Source organism: Oncorhynchus tshawytscha, linkage group LG05 (assembly GCF_018296145.1).
Source record: "Oncorhynchus tshawytscha isolate Ot180627B linkage group LG05, Otsh_v2.0, whole genome shotgun sequence".
Lineage (NCBI taxonomy): Eukaryota > Metazoa > Chordata > Actinopteri > Salmoniformes > Salmonidae > Oncorhynchus > Oncorhynchus tshawytscha.
Genome location: NC_056433.1, coordinates 3,133,105 through 3,155,978, shown reverse-complemented (window position 1 = coordinate 3,155,978; position 22,874 = coordinate 3,133,105). Strand labels below are relative to the sequence as shown.

The window sequence follows — 22,874 nt, the reverse complement described above, 5'->3', positions numbered from 1 at the left end:
ATTCCCTTAATAACCAGTGTCTGCTGTCATTCCCTTAATAACCAGTGTGTCTGCTCATTCCATTCCCTTAATAACCAGTGTGTCTGCTCTCATTCCCTTAATAACCAGTGTGTCTGCTGTCATTCCCTTAATAACCAGTGTGTCTGCTGTCATTCTCATTCCCTTAATAACCAGTGTGTCTGCTGTCATTCTCATTCCCTTAATAACCAGTGTGTCTACTGTCATTCCCTTAATAACCAGTGTGTCTGCTCTCATTCCCTTAATAACCAGTGTGTCTGCTGTCATTCTCATTCCCTTAATAACCAGTGTGTCTGCTGTCATTCACATTCCCTTAATAACCAGTGTGTCTGCTGTCATTCTCATTCCCTTAATAACCAGTGTCTCTGCTCTCATTCCCTTATAACCAGTGTGTCTGCTCTCATTCCCTTAATAACCAGTGTGTCTGCTGTCATTCTCATTCCCTTAATAACCAGTGTGTCTGCTGTCATTCTCATTCCCTTAATAACCAGTGTGTCTGCTGTCATTCCCTTAATAACCAGTGTGTCTGCTGTCATTCACATTCCCTTAATAACCAGTGTGTCTGCTCTCATTCACATTCCCTTAATAACCAGTGTGTCTGCTGTCATTCTCATTCCCTTAATAACCAGTGTGTCTGCTGTCATTCACATTCCCTTAATAACAGTGTGTCTGCTGTCATTCTCATTCCCTTAATAACCAGTGTCTCTGCTCTCATTACCTTAATAACCAGTGTGTCTGCTGTCATTCCCTTAATAACCAGTGTGTCTGCTGTCATTCACATTCCCTTAATAACCAGTGTGTCTGCTGTCATTCCCTTAATGACCAGTGTGTCTGCTGTCATTCCCTTAATAACCAGTGTGTCTGCTGTCATTCTCATTCCCTTAATAACCAGTGTGTCTGCTGTCATTCACATTCCCTTAATAACAGTGTGTCTGCTGTCATTCTCATTCCCTTAATAACCAGTGTCTCTGCTCTCATTACCTTAATAACCAGTGTGTCTGCTGTCATTCCCTTAATAACCAGTGTGTCTGCTCTCATTCCCTTAATAACCAGTGTGTCTGCTGTCATTCTCATTCCCTTAATAACCAGTGTCTCTGCTGTCATTCTCATTCCCTTAATAACCAGTGTCTCTGCTGTCATTCACATTCCCTTAATAACAGTGTCTCTGCTCTCACATAGAACCGTACAGATATGCAGTGTCAGCACCGCTGGCAGAAGGTTCTCAACCCTGAACTCATCAAAGGACCCTGGACCAAGGAGGAGGACCAGAGAGTAAGAACACGACCTTATAGAACCTTAAAGAACCCTAACAGAAACGTATAGGAATGTTATAGAGAACCTCATAGAACCCTAACAGAAACATATAGGAATGTTATAGAGAACCATTTCAGTAGGTGTGGGCAGGTAACTTTTAAAATGTAATCTGTTACAGTTACTAGTTATCTGTCTACAATTGTAATCAGTAATGTCATTTTTTGGATTACCCCAAACTCAATAATGTAATCTGATTACATTCAGTTACTTTTAGATTACTTCCACTTTGAGAGGCATTTGATGAAGACAAAATTAATATTACCAATTGAACCACATCTATTGCAGGATAAATCTATGTTAGAGTTTACACAGCTGGCCAGAAATGTAGATGTTGCATTAAAAAATAGATATTGCATTTTACTTTATGGGTTGGTTATGTAGGCTTCTACTAACCCATTGCTTTCTGCTACAGCTAATGATACAATTAGGCTCTATATCTATATCTCTATATCTTTACATAATAAAACAAAGCCTGTCAGATTTTCAGTAAATTTAATTAATTTAATACTCCTTGATCATCAAGAATAGGACTTGGAAATATAGATTAGCCAAACTGTTTCACCTGAGCATAACCCCAAAACTACCACGCAGTGGAGTTTAGTCAGTTTTTGTTGGTGACACGTTGATCTCTTGATAATTTGCTGATGTTTAAGTCTGTGAAGAGTGTGTGAGTTTTGAGCATGTGTCCGTTGGGCCTATGGACATTTTTTTTGCGGGAATCAGCATAATTTAGATTGAGCAATAAAAAGCCCCGCTTGTGGTCTTAAATCAAACCCGTTTTTGACATTATGGAATTGTGGCGCACAATGTCTCCGAGGAGTTAAGAACGGAGGAACTCCCTCAAACTTTTATTCCATAGGATTTGATCAGCACTATGTAGCTGTTGCAAGAGCCCATTTTCCCCTGGCTGTCCACTGTTCGCAAGAGCCCATTTTTCCCTGGCTGTCCACTGGTCGCAAGAGCCCATTTTTCCCTGGCTGTCCACTGGTCGCAAGAGCCCATTTTTCCCTGGCTGTCCACTGGTTGCAAGAGCCCATTTTTCCCTGGCTGTCCACTGGTCGCAAGAGCCCATTTTCCACTGGCTGTACACTGGTCGCAAGAGCCCATTTTCCACTGGCTGTACACTGGTCCCAAGAGCCCATTTTTCCCTGGCTGAATGAGGGGAGGGGGTTACTGGATGAATGACTGAATGAGGGGAGGGGGTTACTGAGCAGGGGGAGGGGGAAGAGGGAAGAGGGGGTTACTGGATGAATGACTGAATGAGGGGAGGGGTTACTGGGTGGATGACTGAACAAGGGGAGGGGATTACTGAGCAGGGGGAGAGGGGAGGGGGTTACTGGATGGATGACTGAACAAGGGGTGGGGCAAGATCCCATTTTTCCCCGGCTGTCCACTGGTCGCAATAGCCCATTTTTCCCTGGCTGTCCACTGGTCGCAAAAACATTAATTATAGGCATCTTAAACTTCTTGAATTGAACAATTATGGATTAAAATACACATATATTATATATATATTTGTGAACAGCCATCCACAACAACCACAACCTGTAAAACGCAAATAGCTAAATGACAGAGCAGCATTGGGATTCACAAGTGATATCGTATCTCTGTAGACGACACCACTGCTGTTGTCGTTTCCCTCCAAGCATTTATTCAAGCTGGATAATCTTTGGATGCCCGACATCTGTCGCACCGTTGAAAGACATATTCTAGACATAGACAATAGCCTATTCCTGCATTTTTCCCACAATCCCTCAAACCCATTAGGTGTGACATCATAGTGTTCTCTGATTGGTGGTCATCATTTGGTGTGTCATCATAAAGGTCTCTGATTGGTGGTCACATCATTTGGTGTGTCATCATACTGTTCTCTGATTGGTGGTCATCATTTGGTGTGTCATCATAAAGGTCTCTGATTGGTGGTCATCATTTGGTGGGTCACCATAGTGGTCTCTGATTGGTGGTCATCATTTGGTGTGTCATCATAGTGGTCTCTGATTGGTGGTCATCATTTGGGGTGTCATCATAGTGGTCTCTGATTGGTGGTCATCATTTGGGGTGTCATCATAGTGGTCTCTGATTGGTGGTCATCATTTGGTGTGTCATCATAGTGGTCTCTGATTGGTGGTCATCATTTGGGGTGTCATCATAGTGGTCTCTGATTGGTGGTCATCATTTGGGGTGTCATCATAGTGGTCTCTGATTGGTGGTCATCATTTGGTGTGTCATCATAGTGGTCTCTGATTGGTGGTCATCATTTGGGGTGTCATCATAGTGGTCTCTGATTGGTGGTCATCATTTGGGGTGTCATCATAGTGGTCTCTGATTGGTGGTCATCATTTGGTGTGTCATCATAGTGGTCTCTGATTGGTGGTCATCATTTGGGGTGTCATCATAGTGGTCTCTGATTGGTGGTCATCATTTGGGGTGTCATCATAGTGGTCTCTGATTGGTGGTCATCATTTGGTGTGTCATCATAGTGGTCTCTGATTGGTGGTCATCATTTGGGGTGTCATCATAGTGGTCTCTGATTGGTGGTCATCATTTGGGGTGTCATCATATTGGTCTCTGATTGGTGGTCAGACTGGTTCAGGCAGAACAAACTTAATTGTTTTTCTTCTTTCCAATGCTGTATTGAATGTCATTGAGAAACAGAATGGTTGCAAATCATTTTTTTCTCGCAAACATCCTTACATCCTGAATTTCAAGTAATCGTAGAAGTAATCGTCTAGTTTTTCAAAAGTATCTGTAAGCTAATTACAATATCTTTGATGGTAACATAACGGGTCACAGTTACAGCTTTTTGTAATCAGTTACTCCCCAACCCTGCCTTTCAGAACCTTACCGAACATTACAGAACCCTTTTAGAATCTTACTGAACATTACAGAACCCTTTCAGAACCTTACCGAACATTACAGAACCCTTTCAGAACCTTACTGAACATTACAGAACCCTTTCAGAATCTTACTGAACATTACAGAACCCTTTTAGAATCTTACCGAACATTACAGAACCCTTTCAGAACCTTACTGAACATTACAGAACCCTTTTAGAATCTTACCGAACATTACAGAACCCTTTCAGAACCTTACCGAACATTACAGAACCCTTTCAGAACCTTACTGAACATTACAGAACCCTTTTAGAATCTTACCGAACATTACAGAACCCTTTTAGAATCTTACCGAACATTACAGAACCCTTTTAGAACCTTACTGAACATTACAGAACCCTTTCAGAACCTTACTGAACATTACAGAACCCTTTTAGAATCTTACCGAACATTACAGAACCCTTTTAGAATCTTACCGAACATTACAGAACCCTTTTAGAATCTTACCGAACATTACAGAACCCTTTCAGAACCTTACCGAACATTACAGAACCCTTTTAGAATCTTACCGAACATTACAGAACCCTTTTAGAATCTTACCGAACATTACAGAACCCTTTCAGAACCTTACCGAACATTACAGAACCCTTTTAGAATCTTACGGAACATATAGAATACTTTCAGAACCTTACCGAACTTTACAGAACCCTTTTAGAATCTTACAGAACATATAGAACACTTTCAGAACCTTACCGAACATTAAAGAACCATTTTAGAATCTTACAGAACATATAGAACACTTTCAGAACCCTACCGAACTCTAAAGAACCCTTTCAGAATCTTACCGAACATTACAGAACACTTTCAGAACCTTACCGAACATTATAGAACACTTTCAGAACCTTACCGAACATTAAAGAACCATTTTAGAATCTTACAGAACATATAGAACACTTTCAGAACCTTACTGAACTTTAAAGAACCATTTTAGAACCTTACTGAACTTTACAGAACCCTTTTAGAACCTTACATTAAGAGAACTCTTCTAGAACCTATGTTTTTATTGAACCTTTATTTAAGTAGGCAAGTCAGTTAAGAACAAAATCTTATTTACTACGATTGGAGCCATAACAGATCTCCATAGGTCTATGTCCAAAACCCTTTCCCCTATATAGTGCACTACTTTTGGCCAGAGCATGAGACCTGGGTTCTATTATATTGGTGCTAACTCAGACAGCCAAGTGTTTGACTGAGAAGTGTTGTTGACCTGCACTGAGTAGATAGCTTGTCACTGCATATTATTAGCTGAAAGTGACAGTTCTACAGTTATACTTCTGCGCGCACACACACACACACACACACACACACACACACACACACACACACACACACACACACACACACACACACACACACACACACACACACACACTTCCAGAAGCTAGGAGGTAATGATTAGCAAAGAGGCTAACGGTGGAAACTCCCTCCATAACACTAGCAAGAGATTTCAAAAGGGAGAGAGGGAGAAGAAGCAGACAAGGAGGAGGCATAGGGTTGACTAAGGGAACGAGGGGCTGAGAAGAGCAGACAAGGAGGGGGGACAGGGTTGACTAAGGGAACGAGGGGCTGAGAAGAGCAGACAAGGAGGGGGCATAGGGTTGACTAAGGGAACGAGGGGCTGAGAAGAGCAGACAAGGAGGGGGGGACAGGGTTGACTAAGGGAACGAGGGGCTGAGAAGAGCAGACAAGGAGGGGGCATAGGGTTGACTAAGGGAACGAGGGCCTGAGAAGAGCAGACAAGGAGGGGGACAGGGTTGACTAAGGGAACGAGGGGCTGAGAAGAGCAGACTAGTAGGGGGACAGGGTTGACTAAGGGAACGAGGGCCTGAGAAGAGCAGACAAGGAGGGGGACAGGGTTGACTAAGGGAACGAGGGGCTGAGAAGAGCAGACAAGGAGGGGGACAGGGTTGACTAAGGGAACGAGGGGCTGAGAAGAGCAGACAAGGAGGGGGACAGGGTTGACCAAGGGAACGAGGGGCTGAGAACAGCAGACAAGGAGGGGGGACAGGGTTGACTAAGGGAACGAGGGGCTGAGAAGAGCAGACAAGGAGGGGGGACAGGGTTGACTAAGGGAACGAGGGGCTGAGAAGTATTGTTCACTTTTGAATGGTTCCTGAAAATGGACAAAGACTAATAGACTGTTGTTTTCTCTCTTTCCCCCTTTCTCTTCCTCCCCCCCGCTCCCTCCCCTCTCTCCCTCTCCCTATCTCCCTCCCCCGCTCCCTCCCCTCTCCCCTCTCCCTATCTCCCTCCCCCCGCTCCCTCCCCTCTCTCCCTCTCCCTATCTCCCTCCCCCGCTCCCTCTCCTCTCTCCCTCTCCTCTCTCCCTCCCGCTCCCTCTCCTCTCTCCCTCCCTTCTCTCCCTCTCCCTATCTCCCTCCCCCCGCTCCCTCCCCTCTCTCCCTTCTCCACCCTCCCTCAGGTGATTGAACTAGTCCAGAAGTATGGAGCCAAGCGTTGGTCCGTAATCGCCAAGCACCTGAAGGGTCGGATAGGGAAGCAGTGCAGAGAGCGCTGGCACAACCACCTGAACCCCGAGGTGAAGAAGACTTCCTGGACCGAGGAAGAGGATCAGATCATCTACCAGGCCCACGAGAAACTGGGCAACCGCTGGGCCGAGATCGCCAAACTGCTGCCTGGCAGGTACGGAGAGAGAGGGAGAGAGGAGGGAGGGAGGGAGGGAGGGAGAGAGGGACAGGGAGAGAGGAGAAAGGAGAAGAAACTGGGAAACCACTGGGCCGAGATCACCAAACTGCTGCCTGGCAGGTACGGAGAGAGAGGGAGAGAGGGGGGAGGGGAGGGAAGGAGAGGGAGAGAAAGAGGGACAGGGAGAGAGGAAAAGGAGAAGAAACTGGGAAACCACTGGGCCGAGATCAAGAACAACTGCTGCCTGGCAGGTGTGTGCGAGTCTCTCTCTTTCTTTTTCTAAATCTCTCTCTCTCTCTCTCTCTCTCCCTCCCTCCCTCCCTCCCTCCCCAGGACTGATAATGCCATTAAGAACCATTGGAACTCTACGATGCGTAGGAAGGTGGAGCAGGAGGGTTACCTTCAGCACTCCTCCCACTCCATCGCCCCCAGTTACGCCAAGGCCAACCACCACAACGTGGGCTTCCATCACCACTCCCCTCTCCCTCCCCTCTCCCTCCTCACGGGCACCTACCCTTATATTCCGGACCATAGGGTGAGTGACTCTCACCCCCCCGCTCCTCTGTCGCTTTGGATAGAAGCTCCTGCGAAAAATAGGTTTTATCTCCCAGCTCCTAATATGCTGTTTGTGGAGTCTGATCTGTTTCTATTGGTTCCCAAGGTTCCCTTTCCCCTAGCGCTGCACGTCAACATCTTGAACATTCCACAGCACGGAACAGCTGCTATACAGGTGAGACACGAGAGCATCAACCCAGGGAAAGCTTTTAGTTGGCCTTCACAGCAACCCAGGGATAGCTTTCAGTTGGCCCTCACAGCAACTCAGGGAAACTTGTTAGTTGGTCACGCTGTCTCACTACTCCACAGCAGCAACCCAGGGATAGATTTCAGTTGGCCACTCACCACAGCAATCAAGGGAAGGGTTTCAATTCAATCCAGGATTCAAGGGAGAGGCAATACGGACATGCCTGGTGCCCAAATTGATGACGGATGTCGCTCAGCTGAGAGTCGAGTGTGGAGAGGAATGGATTCGGTTCAGTCAGTCATCCTGATGAGCCCTTCCCAGCTAGCTAGTTCAGTCAGTCATCCTGACGAGCCCTTCCCAGCTAGCTAGTTCAGTCAGTCGTCCTGATGAGCCCTTCCCAGCTAACTATTTTATAGGGGCTAGCTGGCAACAGCAGCAGCATGGCTCTAGTTAAAACTTGTAAAAGAAAGTGAGGTTTATTTTAATGGGAGAAATAACTAGTGGTATTGGTCACCTTCTGCATGTTACCGTGACATGCCAATTAGCTAACGTAACGACAAGCTGGTGCGAATGACCATTGACCAGTGCAGCGCCGTTGTATCGAGATGCCAGGCAGCTGTACCACATGTTGAAGGCGGTTGCTGACGTGGCCAATTTGTTCCATCCCGCCTGATTTTATTTAGTAAATGACCTTTAAAAGTCTGTTATAGTAGGGAAGTCAAATGAATGTGCTGCTGTACAGTCACTAGGGGGGTTGTTATTTCTAGAGCGTAAGATCATTTAAAAAAAATCTCTAAATGTTTTAACAAGTGAGAAATACACTGAGTGTACAACACATTAGGAACATCTTCGTACTATTGATTAGTACTATTGATTAGTACTATTGATTAGTACTATTGATTAGTACTATTGATCGTACTATTGATCGTACTATTGATTAGTACTATTGATTAGTACTATTGATTAGTACTATTGATTAGTACTATTGATCGTACTATTGATCGTACTATTGATTAGTACTATTGATTAGTACTATTGATTAGTACTATTGATTAGCACTATTGATCATACTATTGATTGGTACTATTGATTAGTACTATTGATTAGTACTATTGATCGTACTATTGATTAGTACTATTGATTAGCACTATTGATTAGTACTATTGATCGTACTATTGATTAGTACTATTGATTAGTACTATTGATTAGCACTATTGATTAGTACTATTGATCGTACTATTGATTAGTACTATTGATCGTACTATTGATTAGTACTATTGATCGTACTATTGATTAGTACTATTGATTGTACTATTGATTAGTACTATCGATTAGTACTATTGATTAGTACTATTGATCGTACTATTGATTAGTACTATTGATCGTACTATTGATTAGTACTATTGATCGTACTGTTCATTAGTACTATTGATTGTACTATTGATTAGTACTATTGATCGTACTATTGACCGTACTATTGATTAGTACTATTGATTAGTACTATTGATAAGTACTATTGATTAGTACTATTGATCGTACTATTGATCGTACTATTGATTAGTACTATTGATTAGTACTATTGATTAGTACTATTGATTAGTACTATTGATCGTACTATTGATCGTACTATTGATTAGTACTATTGATTAGTACTATTGATCAGTACTATTGATTAGTACTATTGATTAGTACTATTGATTAGTACTATTGATCGTACTATTGATTAGTACTATTGATCGTACTATTGATTAGTACTATTGATCGTACTATTGATTAGTACTATTGATTAGTACTATTGGTCGTACTATTGATTAGTACTATTGATTAGTACTATTGATTAGTACTATTGATTAGTACTATTGATTAGTACTATTGATTAGTACTATTGATCGTACTATTGATTAGTACTATTGGTCATACTATTGATTAGTACTATTGATTAGTACTATTGATTAGTACTATTGATCGTACTATTGATTAGTACTATTGATCGTACTATTGATTAGTACTATTGATCGTACTATTGATTAGTACTATTGATTAGTACTATTGATTAGTACTATTGATCGTACTATTGATTAGTACTATTGATCGTACTATTGATCGTACTATTGATTAGTACTATTGATTAGTACTATTGATCGTACTATTGATTAGTACTATTGATCGTACCATTGATTAGTACTATTGATCGTACTATTGATTAGTACTATTGATCATACTATTGATTAGTACTATTGATCGTACTATTGATTAGTACTATTGATCGTACTATTGATCGTACTATTGATTAGTACTATTGATTAGTACTATTGATTAGTACTATTGATTAGTACTATTGATTCGTACTACTGATTAGCACTATTGATTTGTACTATTGATTAGTACTATTGATTAGTACTATTGATTGTACTATTGATTGTACTATTGATTAGTACTATTGATTGGTACTATTGATTAGTACTATTGATTAGTACTATTGATCGTACTATTGATTAGTACTATTGATCGTACTATTGATTAGTACTATTGATCGTACTATTGATTAGTACTATTGATTAGTACTATTGATTAGTACTATTGATTGCACTATTGATTAGTACTATTGATTAGAACTATTGATTAGTACTATTGATTAGTACTATTGATCGTACTATTGATTAGTACTATTGATCGTACTATTGATTAGTACTATTGATCGTACTATTGATTAGTACTATTGATCATACTATTGATTAGTGCTATTGATCGTACTATTGATTAGTGCTATTGATTGTACTATTGATTAGTGCTATTGATCGTACTATTGATTAGTACTATTGATCATACTATTGATTAGTACTATTGATCGTACTATTACTACCTTTCTGTCCTCAATTTGTCGGGGCATGGGACTACAAGGTGTGGAAAATGTTCCACAGGGATGCTGGTCCATATTGACTCCAATGTTTCCCACAGTTGTGTCAAGTTGTCTGGGTGGTGGACCATTCTTGATACACACAAGAAACTTTGAGCGCGAAAAACCCAGCAGCGTTGCAGTTCTTGACACAAACCGGTGCGCCTGGCACCTACTACCATACACCGTTCAAAGGCACTTAAATCTTTTGTCTTGCCCATTCACCCACTGAATGACACATACACAATTAATGTCCCAATTGTCTCAAGGCTTAAAAATATTTATTTAATTTGTCTCCTCCCCTTCATCTACATTGATTGAAGTGGATTTAACAAGTGACATCAATAAGGGAATATAGCTTTCACCTGGATTCACCTGGTCAGTCTGTGTCATGGAAAAAGCGGGTGTTCATGTTTTGTCCTGTGTGCTAAATGACTCACTACTGTAGTGGCTCTGGATAAGAGAGTCTGTTAAATGACTCACTACTGTAGTGTCTCTGGATCAGAGAGTCTGCTAAATGACTCACTACTATAGTGTCTCTGGATCAGAGAGTCTGCTAAATGACTCACTACTGTAGTGGCTCTGGATCAGAGAGTCTGTTAAATGACTCACTACTGTAGTGGCTCTGGATAAGAGAGTCTGTTAAATGACTCACTACTGTAGTGGCTCTGGATCAGAGAGTCTGTTAAATGACTCACTACTGTAGTGGCTCTGGATCAGAGAGTCTGTTAAATGACTCACTACTGTAGTGGCTCTGGATCAGAGAGTCTGCTGAAGGACTACAATGTAAATGTAAAATAATTTTGGGTGGTCTCGCTGTGAAAGTGGCTGGCCACACACCAATATACCGATCTGACAACCAAACTAGTATTTTAAATTGCAGCCAATCACAGAAAAAGTGGTTTGTTCTCTTTTCCGCGATGACATCCTCCCAAACTCAACAGCCTCCATTCCACAACATAGACAGAAGCCTTCTACAAGTTCTCGTCTAACCAACCATGCCTAGGTGATTCCAAGATTCCGTGGAGCATAGTGGTGACCTATTTGAAATCAAAATGCAACACTTTAAAAAAAATGGAGCTAGTCGTCTTCTCCAAATGTGTCCTCTAACCAGTGATGTACACATTATTCCCAGATTCCATGTGGTTTTTGAGCTGTGTTTGTTTTTTAAAAGGACGTGCAGCTTCCATCTCCTCGCTCGATTGCACGATTGATTTCAAATCCTCAAATCAGGTTTTATTTCTCACATGTAGACTAACTGTCAAGGCTGTGGGTAACTGGTGAAAGGAGTCAGGCGCAGGAGAGCTGAGATGCGTGGACAAGGTATTTAATACAAGAAAAACACCATACTATGGTGCTGGACATATACCGGTACCACGACATAAACAGGAATAATAACAAAACCCGGTACCAAAGTACCAACCGTCAGATACCAACCGTCAGATGCCAACCGTCAGATACCAACCGTCAGATACCAACCGTCAGATACCAACCGTCAGATACCAACCGTCAGATGCCAGCCGTCAGATACCAACCGTCAGATACCAGCCGTCAGATACCAACCGTCAGATACCAGCCGTCAGATACCAGCCGTCAGATACCAGCCGTCAGATACCAACCGTCAGATACCAACCGTCAGATGCCAGCCGTCAGATACCAACCATCAGATACCAGCCGTCAGATACCAGCCGTCAGATACCAACCGTCAGATACCAACCGTCAGATACAACCTTAGACTCCTGGAGTGGACCAGCTACCACCGGCCTGAGGAGAGACACATGGAACAAGGAGTTAATACTCCTGGAGAGGACCAGCTACCACCGGCCTGAGGAGAGACACATGGAACTAGGAGTTAATACTCCTGGAGAGGACCAGCTACCACCGGCCTGAGGAGAGACACATGGAACTAGGAGTTAATACTCCTGGAGAGGACCAGCTACCACCGGCCTGAGGAGAGACACATGGAACAAGGAGTTAATACGGTAATCTGGGAGAAGCTGTACACTGTAACAAACTTTGTTTATTCTCCTCAGGACTTTGAATGCCCCACAAACCGAGCACCCAGCTTCCGGCAGGGCAGGTGGAGGGGCAGGTTTCAAGTCGAGAGCCAGACCTTGGTCCCATGGTGCAAACACCGGGGCCTCACTGCGGTGGCGGTCTGCGCTGGCTTTCTGATGCCTCACTGCCCGCTGAAGGTGCACATGAGCGGCGTCCCAAGCCTCCTCCGAGCGCTTAAACCAGTCGTCCACCGCAAGAGCCTCGATCTGGCTCTGATGCCACGGTGCCAGAACCGGCTGGTACCCCAGTACGCATTGGAAAGGGAAGAGTTTGGTAGAAGAGTGGCGGGTTGAGTTCTGGGCAGGGAATGAACGCCGCCCACTCCCCCGGCCGGTCCTGGCATTAAGACCGCAGAAACCTACCCACATTCTGGTTTACTCTCTCCACCTGCCCTTTACTCTCAGGGTGAAAACCTGAGGTAAGGCTGACCAAGACCCCGAGACGTTCCATGAACGCCCTCCAGACCCTTGACGTGAACTTGGGACCTCGATCAGATACTATGTCCTCAGGCACCCCGTAGTGCCGGAAGACGTGTGTGAACAGGGCCTCCGCTGTCGGTAGGGCCGTAGGGAGACTGGGTAAAGGGAGGAAACTGCAGGACTTAGAAAACCGATCCACAACGACCAGGATCGTGGTGTTGCCCTGTATAGGAGGAAGATCTGTCAGGAAGTCCACCGGCAGGTGCGACCACGGCCGTTGTGGAACGGGTAAGGGGTTGTAACTTCCCTCTGGGCAGGTGCCTTGGAGCCTTGCACTGGGTGCACACCGAGCAGGAGGAAACATAAACCCTCACGTCCTTAGCCAAGGTGGACCACCAGTACTTCCCACTAAGTCAACGCACCGTCCGACCGATGCCAGGATGACCAGAGGAGGGTGACGTGTGGACCCAATAGAGCAACCGGTCACGGACAGAAGAGGGAACGTACAGACGCCCAGCTGGACACTGGAGAGGAGTGGGCTCTGTATGTTATGCCTGCTCGATGTCCGGGTCCACCTCCCATCCCACCGGTGCCACCTGGCAAGAAGCCGGGAGTATGGGAGTGGGATCCATGGACTGCTCCTCTGTGTCATACATCGCGTTCTGGGAACCTGGTCTGTAGGACAGAGTGAAAACAAAAAGGGTAAAGAACATGGCCTGACGAGGGTTCAGTCTCCTCGCCGCCCGGATGTACTCCAGATTGCGGTGGTCCGTCCAGATGGGAAAAGGGTGTTTAGCCCCCTCAAGCCAATATCTCCACGCCTTCAAAGCCTTGACGACAGTCAACAACTCCAGGTCCCCATATTTTCGCTCCGCCGGGCTGAGCTTCTTCGAAAAGAAGGCACAGGGGCGGAGCTTTGGTGGCGTACCCAAGCGCTAAGAGAGCACGGCTCCTATCCAAGCCTCGGACGCGTCCACCTCCACTATGAACGCCAAGAGGGATCAGGATGAGCCAGCACGGGAACCGAGGTAAACAGAGCTCTCAGCTGACCAAAAGCCCTGTCCGCCTCAGCCTACCACTGCAAACGCACCGGTCCCCCCTTCAGCAGTGAGGTAATGGGAGCCGCTACCTGACCAAAACCCCGGATAACCTCCGGCAAAACCAAGAAACCGCTGCACTTTCTTTACTGTGGTGGGAGTCTGCCAATTACGCACGGCTGTAATGCAGTCACTCTCCAGCTCTACCTCTGAAGTGGAAATGCGGTACCCTAGGAAGGAGACGGACTGTTGGAAAAACAGGCATTTCTCAGCCTTGACGTACAGGTCATGTTCCAACAGTCGACCAAGCACGCTGCGCACCAGGGACACATGCTCGGTGAGTGTAGCAGAGTATATCAGAATGTTGTTGATATACACCACTACACCCTGCCCGTGCAGGTCCCGGAAAATCTCATCTACAAAGGATTGGAAAACGAATGGAGAAGATTGATGGAGCATTCATCAACCCGTACGGCATGACGAGGTACTCATAATGCCCTGAGGTGGTACTAAATGCCGTATTCCACTCGTCCCCCTCCCGGCTACGCACCAGGTTGTAAGCGCTCCTGAGATCCAATTTTTCGAAGAAGCGTGCCCCAAGCATTGACTCGATCACACTGGCGATGAGAGGCAGCGGGTAGCTGTACCTCACAGTGATCTGATTGATACCTCGATAGTCAATACACGGGCGCAGACCTCCATCCTTCTTCTTCACAAAAAAGAAACTCGAGGAGGTAGGTGAAGTGGAGGGCCGAATGTACCCCTGCCCCCAGGGATTCAGAGACATATGTTTCCATGGCCGCCGTCTCCTCCTGTGACAGAGGATACACGTGACTCCTGGGAAGTGCTGCGTCTAACAGGAGATTTATCTCACAATCCCCCCATCGATGGGGTGGTAATTTAGTCGCCCTCTTTTTACAGAAGGCGAGAACCAAATCGGCATATTCAGTGGGGATGTGCACGGTGGAGACCCAGTCTGGACTTTCCACCGCAGTAGCACCGACGGAAACCCCTAAACAATTCCCCGAGCACTTTCGTGACCCTGTGAGAGCCCTCTGTTGCCATGAAATAGTGAGGTCATGACAGGCCAAACAGGGTATGCCCAGCACCACGGGAAACGCAGGAGAATCAATAAGGAAAAGACTGATTCTCTCTGTGTGACCCCCCCTGCGTCACCATGCCCAGAGGAATGCTGGCCTCCCTAAACAGCCCTGACCCTAATGGTCGACTATCTAGGGCGTGAACTGGGAAGGGCAAATCCACAGGAACGATGGGGATACCTAAACTATGGGCGAACACTCTATCAATAAAATTCCCAGCTGCGCTTGAATCTATGAGCGCCTTTTACTGGGAAGTCGGGGAAAACATGTGAGCAACAGAGGGCTTTGGGTGAGCCTGGTGCCGACTCACCTGGGGCCCTGCCTTCATGTAAAATGAAAAGTGGATCATGTATAAAAGAGAGCAGAGAGAACAGAGAGAACAGAGAGGGCAGAGAGAACAGAGAGAGCAGAGAGAGCAGAGAGAACAGAGAGAACAGAGAGAACAGAGAGAACAGAGAGAGCAGAGAGAACAGAGAGAGCAGAGAGAGCAGAGAGAGCAGAGAGAGCAGAGAGAACAGAGAGAACAGAGAGATCAGAGAGGGCAGAGAGAACAGAGAGAACAGAGAGAGCAGAGAGAACAGAGAGAACAGAGAGAGCAGAGAGAACAGAGAGATCAGAGAGAACAGAGGGAACAGAGAGAGCAGAGAGAACAGAGAGAACAGAGAGAGCAGAGAGAGCAGAGAGAACAGAGAGAACAGAGAGGGCAGAGAGAACAGAGAGAGCAGAGAGAACAAAGAGAACAGAGAGAGCAGAGAGAACAGAGAGATCAGAGAGAACAGAAGAACAGAGAGAGCAGAGAGAACAGAGAGAACAGAGAGGGCAGAGAGAACAGAGGGAACAGAGAGAGCAGAGAGAGCAGAGAGAACAGAGAGAACAGAGAGAGCAGAGAGAACAGAGAGAGCAGAGAGAACAGAGAGAGCAGAGAGAACAGAGAGAGCAGAGAGAACAGAGAGAGCAGAGAGAACAGAGAGAACAGAGAGAGCAGAGAGAACAGAGAGAGCAGAGAGAACAGAGAGAACAGAGAGAGCAGAGAGAACAGAGAGAACAGAGAGCAGAGAGCAGAGAGAACAGAGAGAACAGAGAGGGCAGAGAGAACAGAGAGAGCAGAGAGAACAGAGAGAGCAGAGAGAACAAAGAGAACAGAGAGAACAGAGAGAGCAGAGAGAGCAGAGAGAACAGAGAGAACAGAGAGAGCAGAGAGAGCAGAGAGCAGAGAGAACAGAGAGATCAGAGAGAACAGAGGGAACAGAGAGAGCAGAGAGAACAGAGAGAGCAGAAGAACAGAGAGAGCAGAGAGAACAGAGAGAACAGAGAGAGCAGAGAGAACAGAGGGAACAGAGAGAGCAGAGAGAACAGAGAGAGCAGAGAGAGCAGAGAGTACAGACAGAGCAGAGAGAGCAGAGAGAACAGAGAGAAGAGAGAGAACAGAGAGAGCAGAGAGAACAGAGAGAGCAGAGAGAACAGAGAGAACAGAGAGAGAGAGAGCAGAGAGAACAGAGAGAGCAGAGAGAACAGAGAGAGCAGAGAGAACAGAGAGAGCAGAGAGAACAGAGAGAACAGAGAGAGAGAGAGAACAGAGAGAGCAGAGAGAACAGAGAGAACAGAGAGAGCAGAGAGAACAGAGGGAACAGAGAGAACAGAGAGAGCAGAGAGAGCAGAGAGACAGACAGAGCAGAGAGAGCAGAGAGAACAGAGAGAAGAGAGAGAACAGAGAGAGCAGAGAGAACAGAGAGCAGAGAGAACAGAGAGAACAGAGAGAGCAGAGAGAACAGAGAGAGCAGAGAGAACAGAGACAGAGAGAGAACAGAGAGAGCAGAGAGAACAGAGAGAACAGAGAGAGCAGAGAGAACAGAGAGAACAGAGAGAGCAGAGAGAACAGAGAGAACAGAGAGAGCAGAGAGAACAGAGAGAGCAGAGAGAGAACAGAGAGAACAGAGAGAGCAGAGAGAACAGAGAGAACAGAGAGAGCAGAGAGAACAGAGAGAGAGAGAGCAGAGAGAAGAGAGCAGAGAGAACAGAGAGAACAGAGAGAGCAGAGAGAACAGAGAGAACAGAGAGAACAGAGAGAGACAGAGAGAGAGAACAGAGAGAGAGAACAGAGAGAACAGAACAGAGAGAACAGAGAGAACAGAGAGCAGAAGAGAACAGAGAGAACAGAGAGAGAGAGAGCAGACAGAGAGAACAGAGAGAACAGAGAGAGCAGAGAGAACAGAGAGAACAGAGAGAGCAGAGAGAACAGAGAGAACAGAGAGAACAGAGAGAACAGAGAGAACAGAGAGAGCAGAGAGAACAGAGAGAGCAGAGAGAACAGAGAGAACAGAGAGAGCAGAGAGAACAGAGAGAACAGAGAGAGAGAGAGAACAGAGAGAGCAGAGAGAACAGAGAGAGCAGAGAGAACAGAGAGAGCAGAGAGAACAGAGAGAGCAGAGAGAACAGAGAGAACAGAGAGAGCAGAGAGAACAGAGAGAGCAGAGAGAACAGAGAGAACAGAGAGAGCAGTAATGCAGCCAGTTAAGATGCTCTCAACTTTTTGAGGATCTGAGGGCCAAATCTTTTTCGCCTTCTGAGAGGAAAGAGGCATTGTCATTCCTTCTTCTGTGTTGGTGTGTGTGGACCATGATATATTCTTAGTGATGTGGACACAGAGGAACGTGAAGCTCTCGACCCGCTCCGACTACAGCCTCGTCGACTGTAGTCCAGGATCAGCTCTTTTTGTCTTGCTGATGTTGAGGGAGAGGCTGCAGTCCTGACACCACACTGCCAGTTCTCTGACCTCCTCTCTATAGGCTGCCTCATTGTCGTCAGTGATATCAGGCCTACCACTGTTGTGTTGTAGACAGGTTACCATCTCTTGAGTACGTGTCCTGTAAATCCATCTGGCCCTGCAGGCTTTGTGAATGTTAACATGTTTAAAGGTCTTACTCACTCTCGGCTATGGAGAGTGAGATCACACAATTGTCCGGAATAGCTGGTGCTCTCATGCATGGCTCAGTGCTGCTTGCCTCGAAGTGAGCATAGAAGGCATTTAGCTCGTCTGGTAGGCTCGCGTCACTGGGCAGCTCACGGCTGGGTTTACCTTTGTATTCCGTGATAGTTTTCAAGCCCTGCCACATCTGACGAGCGTCAAAGCCAGCTTAGTACGATACAATCTTAGTCTTGTATTTACGCTTTGCCTGTTTGATGGCTTATCAGAGGTCGTGGCGGGATTTCTTATAAGAGTCCGGATTAGTGTCCCTCTCCTTGAAAGCGGCAGCTCTAGCCTTTAGCTCAGTGCGGATGTTGCCTGTAATCCATGGAAAACTCTGTTGTTAAATAGTGTGGTCTACAACTTATCATGAGGTATTTTAACTCAGGTGAGCAGAACCTCCAGACTTCCTTAATATTAGAAATTGGGCACCAGCTGTTGTCCCCCCCCTTGAGCTTACCTGAAACTGCCATTCTGTCCTGCTGATATAAAAACCAGCTAGATGGACAGTATATTATCCATCTCCAAGAAACATAGAATATTACAGTTCTTCAGGTCCCGCTAATAGGATAGTCTCGAACGGAGCTCATCCAGGTTGTTCTCCAGTGATTGATAGGATAGTCTCTAACGGAGCTCATCCAGTTTATTCTCCAGTGATTGATAGGATAGTCTCGAACGGAGCTCATCCAGGTTGTTCTCCAGTGATTGATAGGATAGTCTCTAACCTAGCTCATTCAGTTTATTCTCCAGTGATCGATAGATCTCCAGTTATTGATAGGATAGTCTCGAACGGAGCTTATCCAGGTTGTTCTCCAGTGATTGATAGGATAGTCTCTAACGGAGCTCATCCAGGTTGTTCTCCAGTGATTAATAGGATAGTCTCTAACGGAGCTCATCCAGTTTGTTCTCCAGTGATTGATAGGATAGTTTCTCACAGAGCTCATCCAGTTTGTTCTCCAGTGATTGATAGGATAGTCTCTAATGGAGCTCATCCAGTTTATTCTCCAGTGATTGATAGGATAGTCTCGAATGGAGCTCATCCAGTTTATTCTCCAGTGATTGATAGATCTCCAGTGATTGATAGGATAGTCTCTAACGGAGCTCATCCAGTTTGTTCTCCAGTGATTGATAGGATAGTCTCTAACGGAGCTCATCCAGTTTATTCTCCAGTGATTGATAGGATAGTCTCGAATGGAGCTCATCCAGTTTATTCTCCAGTGATTGATAGATCTCCAGTGATTGATAGGATAGTCTCTAACGGAGCTCATCCAGTTTGTTCTCCAGTGATTGATAGGATAGTCTCTAACGGAGCTCATCCAGTTTGTTCTCCAGTGACTGATAGGATAGTCTCTAACGGAGCTCATCCAGTTTGTTCTCCAGTGATTGATAGGATAGTCTCGAATGGAGCTCATCCAGTTTATTCTCCAGTGATTGATAGATCTCCAGTGATTGATAGGATAGTCTCGAACGGAGCTCATCCAGGTTGTTCTCCAGTGATTGTACGTTTGCTAATAGAACGAAGGGTATTTACTTGCCGACGTAGTTTCATCAGGGTTCCCCAGGTCGGCCTTTCTAGCGTCATCTCTTTCTCTTCTGAGCCTCAGGTCCTGGTCCGTGGTGAGCAGTATGTCCCGCTTCTCTGTCTCCTTGAAGTAGAATATCTTGCTGTTCTGATGTCCAGAAGCTGTTTCAACATAGGAAACAATGGCGGAAACATTATGTACAAAAAAAGTTAAGATCAGCTCAATAAATCACACAAAATAACAGCCTGTTGGTCAGGAGCCTATAAAACAGTAGCTGTTCATTCTAGCGCCTGTGAAGTGATAATTGATGAGTGACTGACAAAACAGTGTTGCGTTTTCACTCCGTTGTGGTAACCCACATATCAAAATGCAACATTCCAAAATGTAGCTGACTGTGTTCTACAGTTGTACAGTTCTATAGTTCTACATCTCTACAGTTCTACATCTCTATAGTTCTACAGTTCTACAGTTCTACAGTTCTACAGTTCTACAGTTCTACATCTCTATAGTTCTACAGTTCTACAGTTCTACATCTCTATAGTTCTACAGTTCTACATCTCTATAGTTCTACAGTTCTACAGTTCTACATCTCTATAGTTCTACAGTTCTACAGTTCTACAGTTCTACATCTTTACAGTTCTACAGTTGTACAGTTCTATAGTTCTACATCTCTACAGTTCTACATCTCTACAGTTCTACATCTCTACATCTCTACAGTTCTACAGTTGTACAGTTCTATAGTTCTACATCTCTACAGTTCTACATCTCTACAGTTTTACATCTCTACAGTTCTACATCTCTACATCTCTACAGTTCTACAGATCTACAGCTCTACATCTTTACAGTTCTACAGTTCTACAGTTCTACAGCTCTACATCTCTACAGTTCTACATCTCTACAATTCTACAGGTCTACAGTTCTACAGCTCTACATCTTTACAGTTCTACAGTTCTACATCTCTACATCTCTACAGTTCTACAGTTCTACATCTCTACATCTCTACAGTTCTACAGCTCTACATCTTTACAGTTCTACAGTTCTACAGTTCTACATCTCTACAATTCTACAGTTATATAGTTCTACAGTTCTACATCTCTACATCGCTACAGTTCTACAGTTCTACAGTTCTACATCTCTACAATTCTACAGTTATATAGTTCTACAGTTCTACATCTCTATAGTTCTACAGTTCTACAGTTCTACAGCTCTACATCTCTACAGTTCTACAGTTCTACATCTCTACATCTCTACAGTTCGACATCTCTACAGTTCTACATCTCTACAGCTCTACATCTCTACAGCTCTACAGCTCTACAGCTCTACAGTTCTACAGCTCTACATCTCTACAGTTCTACATCAGTTCTACAGTCTCTACAGTCTCTACAGTTCTACAGTTCTACATCTCTACAGTTCTACAGTTACATCTCTACAGTTCTACAGTTCTACAGTTCTACAGTTCTATAGTTCTACAGTTCTACAGTTCTACATCTCTACAGTTCTACAGTTCTACAGTTCTACATTCTACAGTTCTACATCTCTACAGTTCTACAGTTCTACAGTCTCTACAGTTCTACAGTTCTACAGTTCTATAGTTCTACAGTTCTACAGTTCTACTTCTACATCTCTACAGTTCTACAGTTCTACAGTTCTACATCTCTACAGTTCTACAGTTCTTCAGTACAGTTCTACATCTCAGTTCTACAGTTCTACAGTTCTACAGTTCTACATCTCTACAGTTCTACAGTTCTCATCTCTACAGTTCTACAGTTCTACATCTCTACAGTTCTACAGTTCTACATCTCTACAGTTCTACAGTTCTACAGTTCTACATCTCTACAGTTCTACAGTTCTACATCTCTACAGTTCTACAGTTCTAGTTCTACATCTCTACAGTTCTACAGTTCTACAGTTCTACATCTCTACAGTTCTACATCTCTACAGTTCTACAGTTCTACAGTTCTACATCTCTACAGCTCTACAGTTCTACAGGTTCTCCTTGAACCAGTGATGTAACAATATATCCAGTTTCCATGTGGTTTTTGAGTTGTGGTAGTTTCAACAGCTTATATCCCCTCTGTAATTGAGTGATTTATTACCACTTGTCAAAACAACAGGGTTTTTGGTGTGTGGAGTATATAAGGTGCTTGTTTAATATGATACTATTGTTGTGTAGATAGTAAATGTTATGTTTAGGATATATATCACACACTGTTTCTGCATATTGGTTACTTATTTGAACACTTTAAAACTATATATTGGCAGTGGCCTAGTTATTTATTTAACCTTTATTTAAACAGGGAGTCACACTGCGATTAAACATCTATTCTACAAGAGAGTCGTGTACTTTACAATAAAAATAAATAATCATAATAAATCAAATCAAATCAAATCAAATCAAATTTCATTTGTCACATACACATGGTTAGCAGATGTTAATGCGAGTGTAGCGAAATGATAATAATAAATAACATTAAAACAACATACACCTCCTGTACCAGTCAAAAGTCTGGACACACCTACTCATTCCAAAGTTTGTCTTTATTTGTATTATTTTCTGCATTGTAGAATAATAGTGAAGACATCAAAACTATGAAATAACACATATGGAATCATGTAGTAACCAAAAAAGTGTTAAACACATCAAAATATATTTTATATTTGAGATTCTTAAAAGTAGTTACCCTTTGCCTTGATGACAGCTTTGCACACTCTTGGCATGCTAACCACTACGGTACAGAAATACAATACTGTAAAATACAATACACAATTACAACACAGGTGGGAGATGTATGATTGCCATCCCTATGAGTGTACCGCCCTCAGTCAGGCCATGGATGAGACATGCAATGCAATGCCAGACTTGGATTCGCCGTGCCACAAGGTTTTTCCCCAGGTGCATTTTTTATTCATTTTTATTTCACCTTTATTTAACCAGGTAGGCTAGTTGAGAACAAGTTCTCATTTACAACTGCGACCTGGCCAAGATAAAGCATAGCAGTGTGAACAGACAACACAGAGATACACATGGAGTAAACAATTAACAAGTCAATAACATAGTAGAACAAAAGAGTCTGTATACATTGTGTGCAAAAGGCATGAGGAGTGAGGCAAATAATTACAATTTTGCAGATTAACACTGGAGTGATAAATGATCAGATGGCATAAACAACGAGGATATTTACTGAGAGGTTGATGAGTTCCCATGTAAAGATGCTCCAGACTGGGCTTGACGCTTTTAAACAAGATGTTCCTTTCATTTCCT

At 44.2% G+C, this 22,874-nt stretch overlaps 1 protein-coding gene across 4 annotated transcripts in view; it reads left to right on the top strand.

Annotated features, from left to right (window-relative positions):
- The window catches only part of myb (v-myb avian myeloblastosis viral oncogene homolog), a 75,428-nt gene that overhangs the window by 37,631 nt on the left and 14,923 nt on the right, over positions 1–22,874 (top strand). For 3 of the 4 annotated variants that reach the window (XM_042321331.1, XM_042321330.1, XM_042321329.1), the window contains exons 4-7: positions 1,198–1,290; positions 6,649–6,869; positions 7,206–7,407; positions 7,534–7,602. In XM_042321331.1, coding sequence (XP_042177265.1) covers positions 1,198–1,290; positions 6,649–6,869; positions 7,206–7,407; positions 7,534–7,602 — 585 coding nt within the window. The remainder of the gene's footprint in view (positions 1–1,197; positions 1,291–6,648; positions 6,870–7,205; positions 7,408–7,533; positions 7,603–22,874) is intronic. The other variant, XM_042321332.1, reaches the window with a different exon arrangement.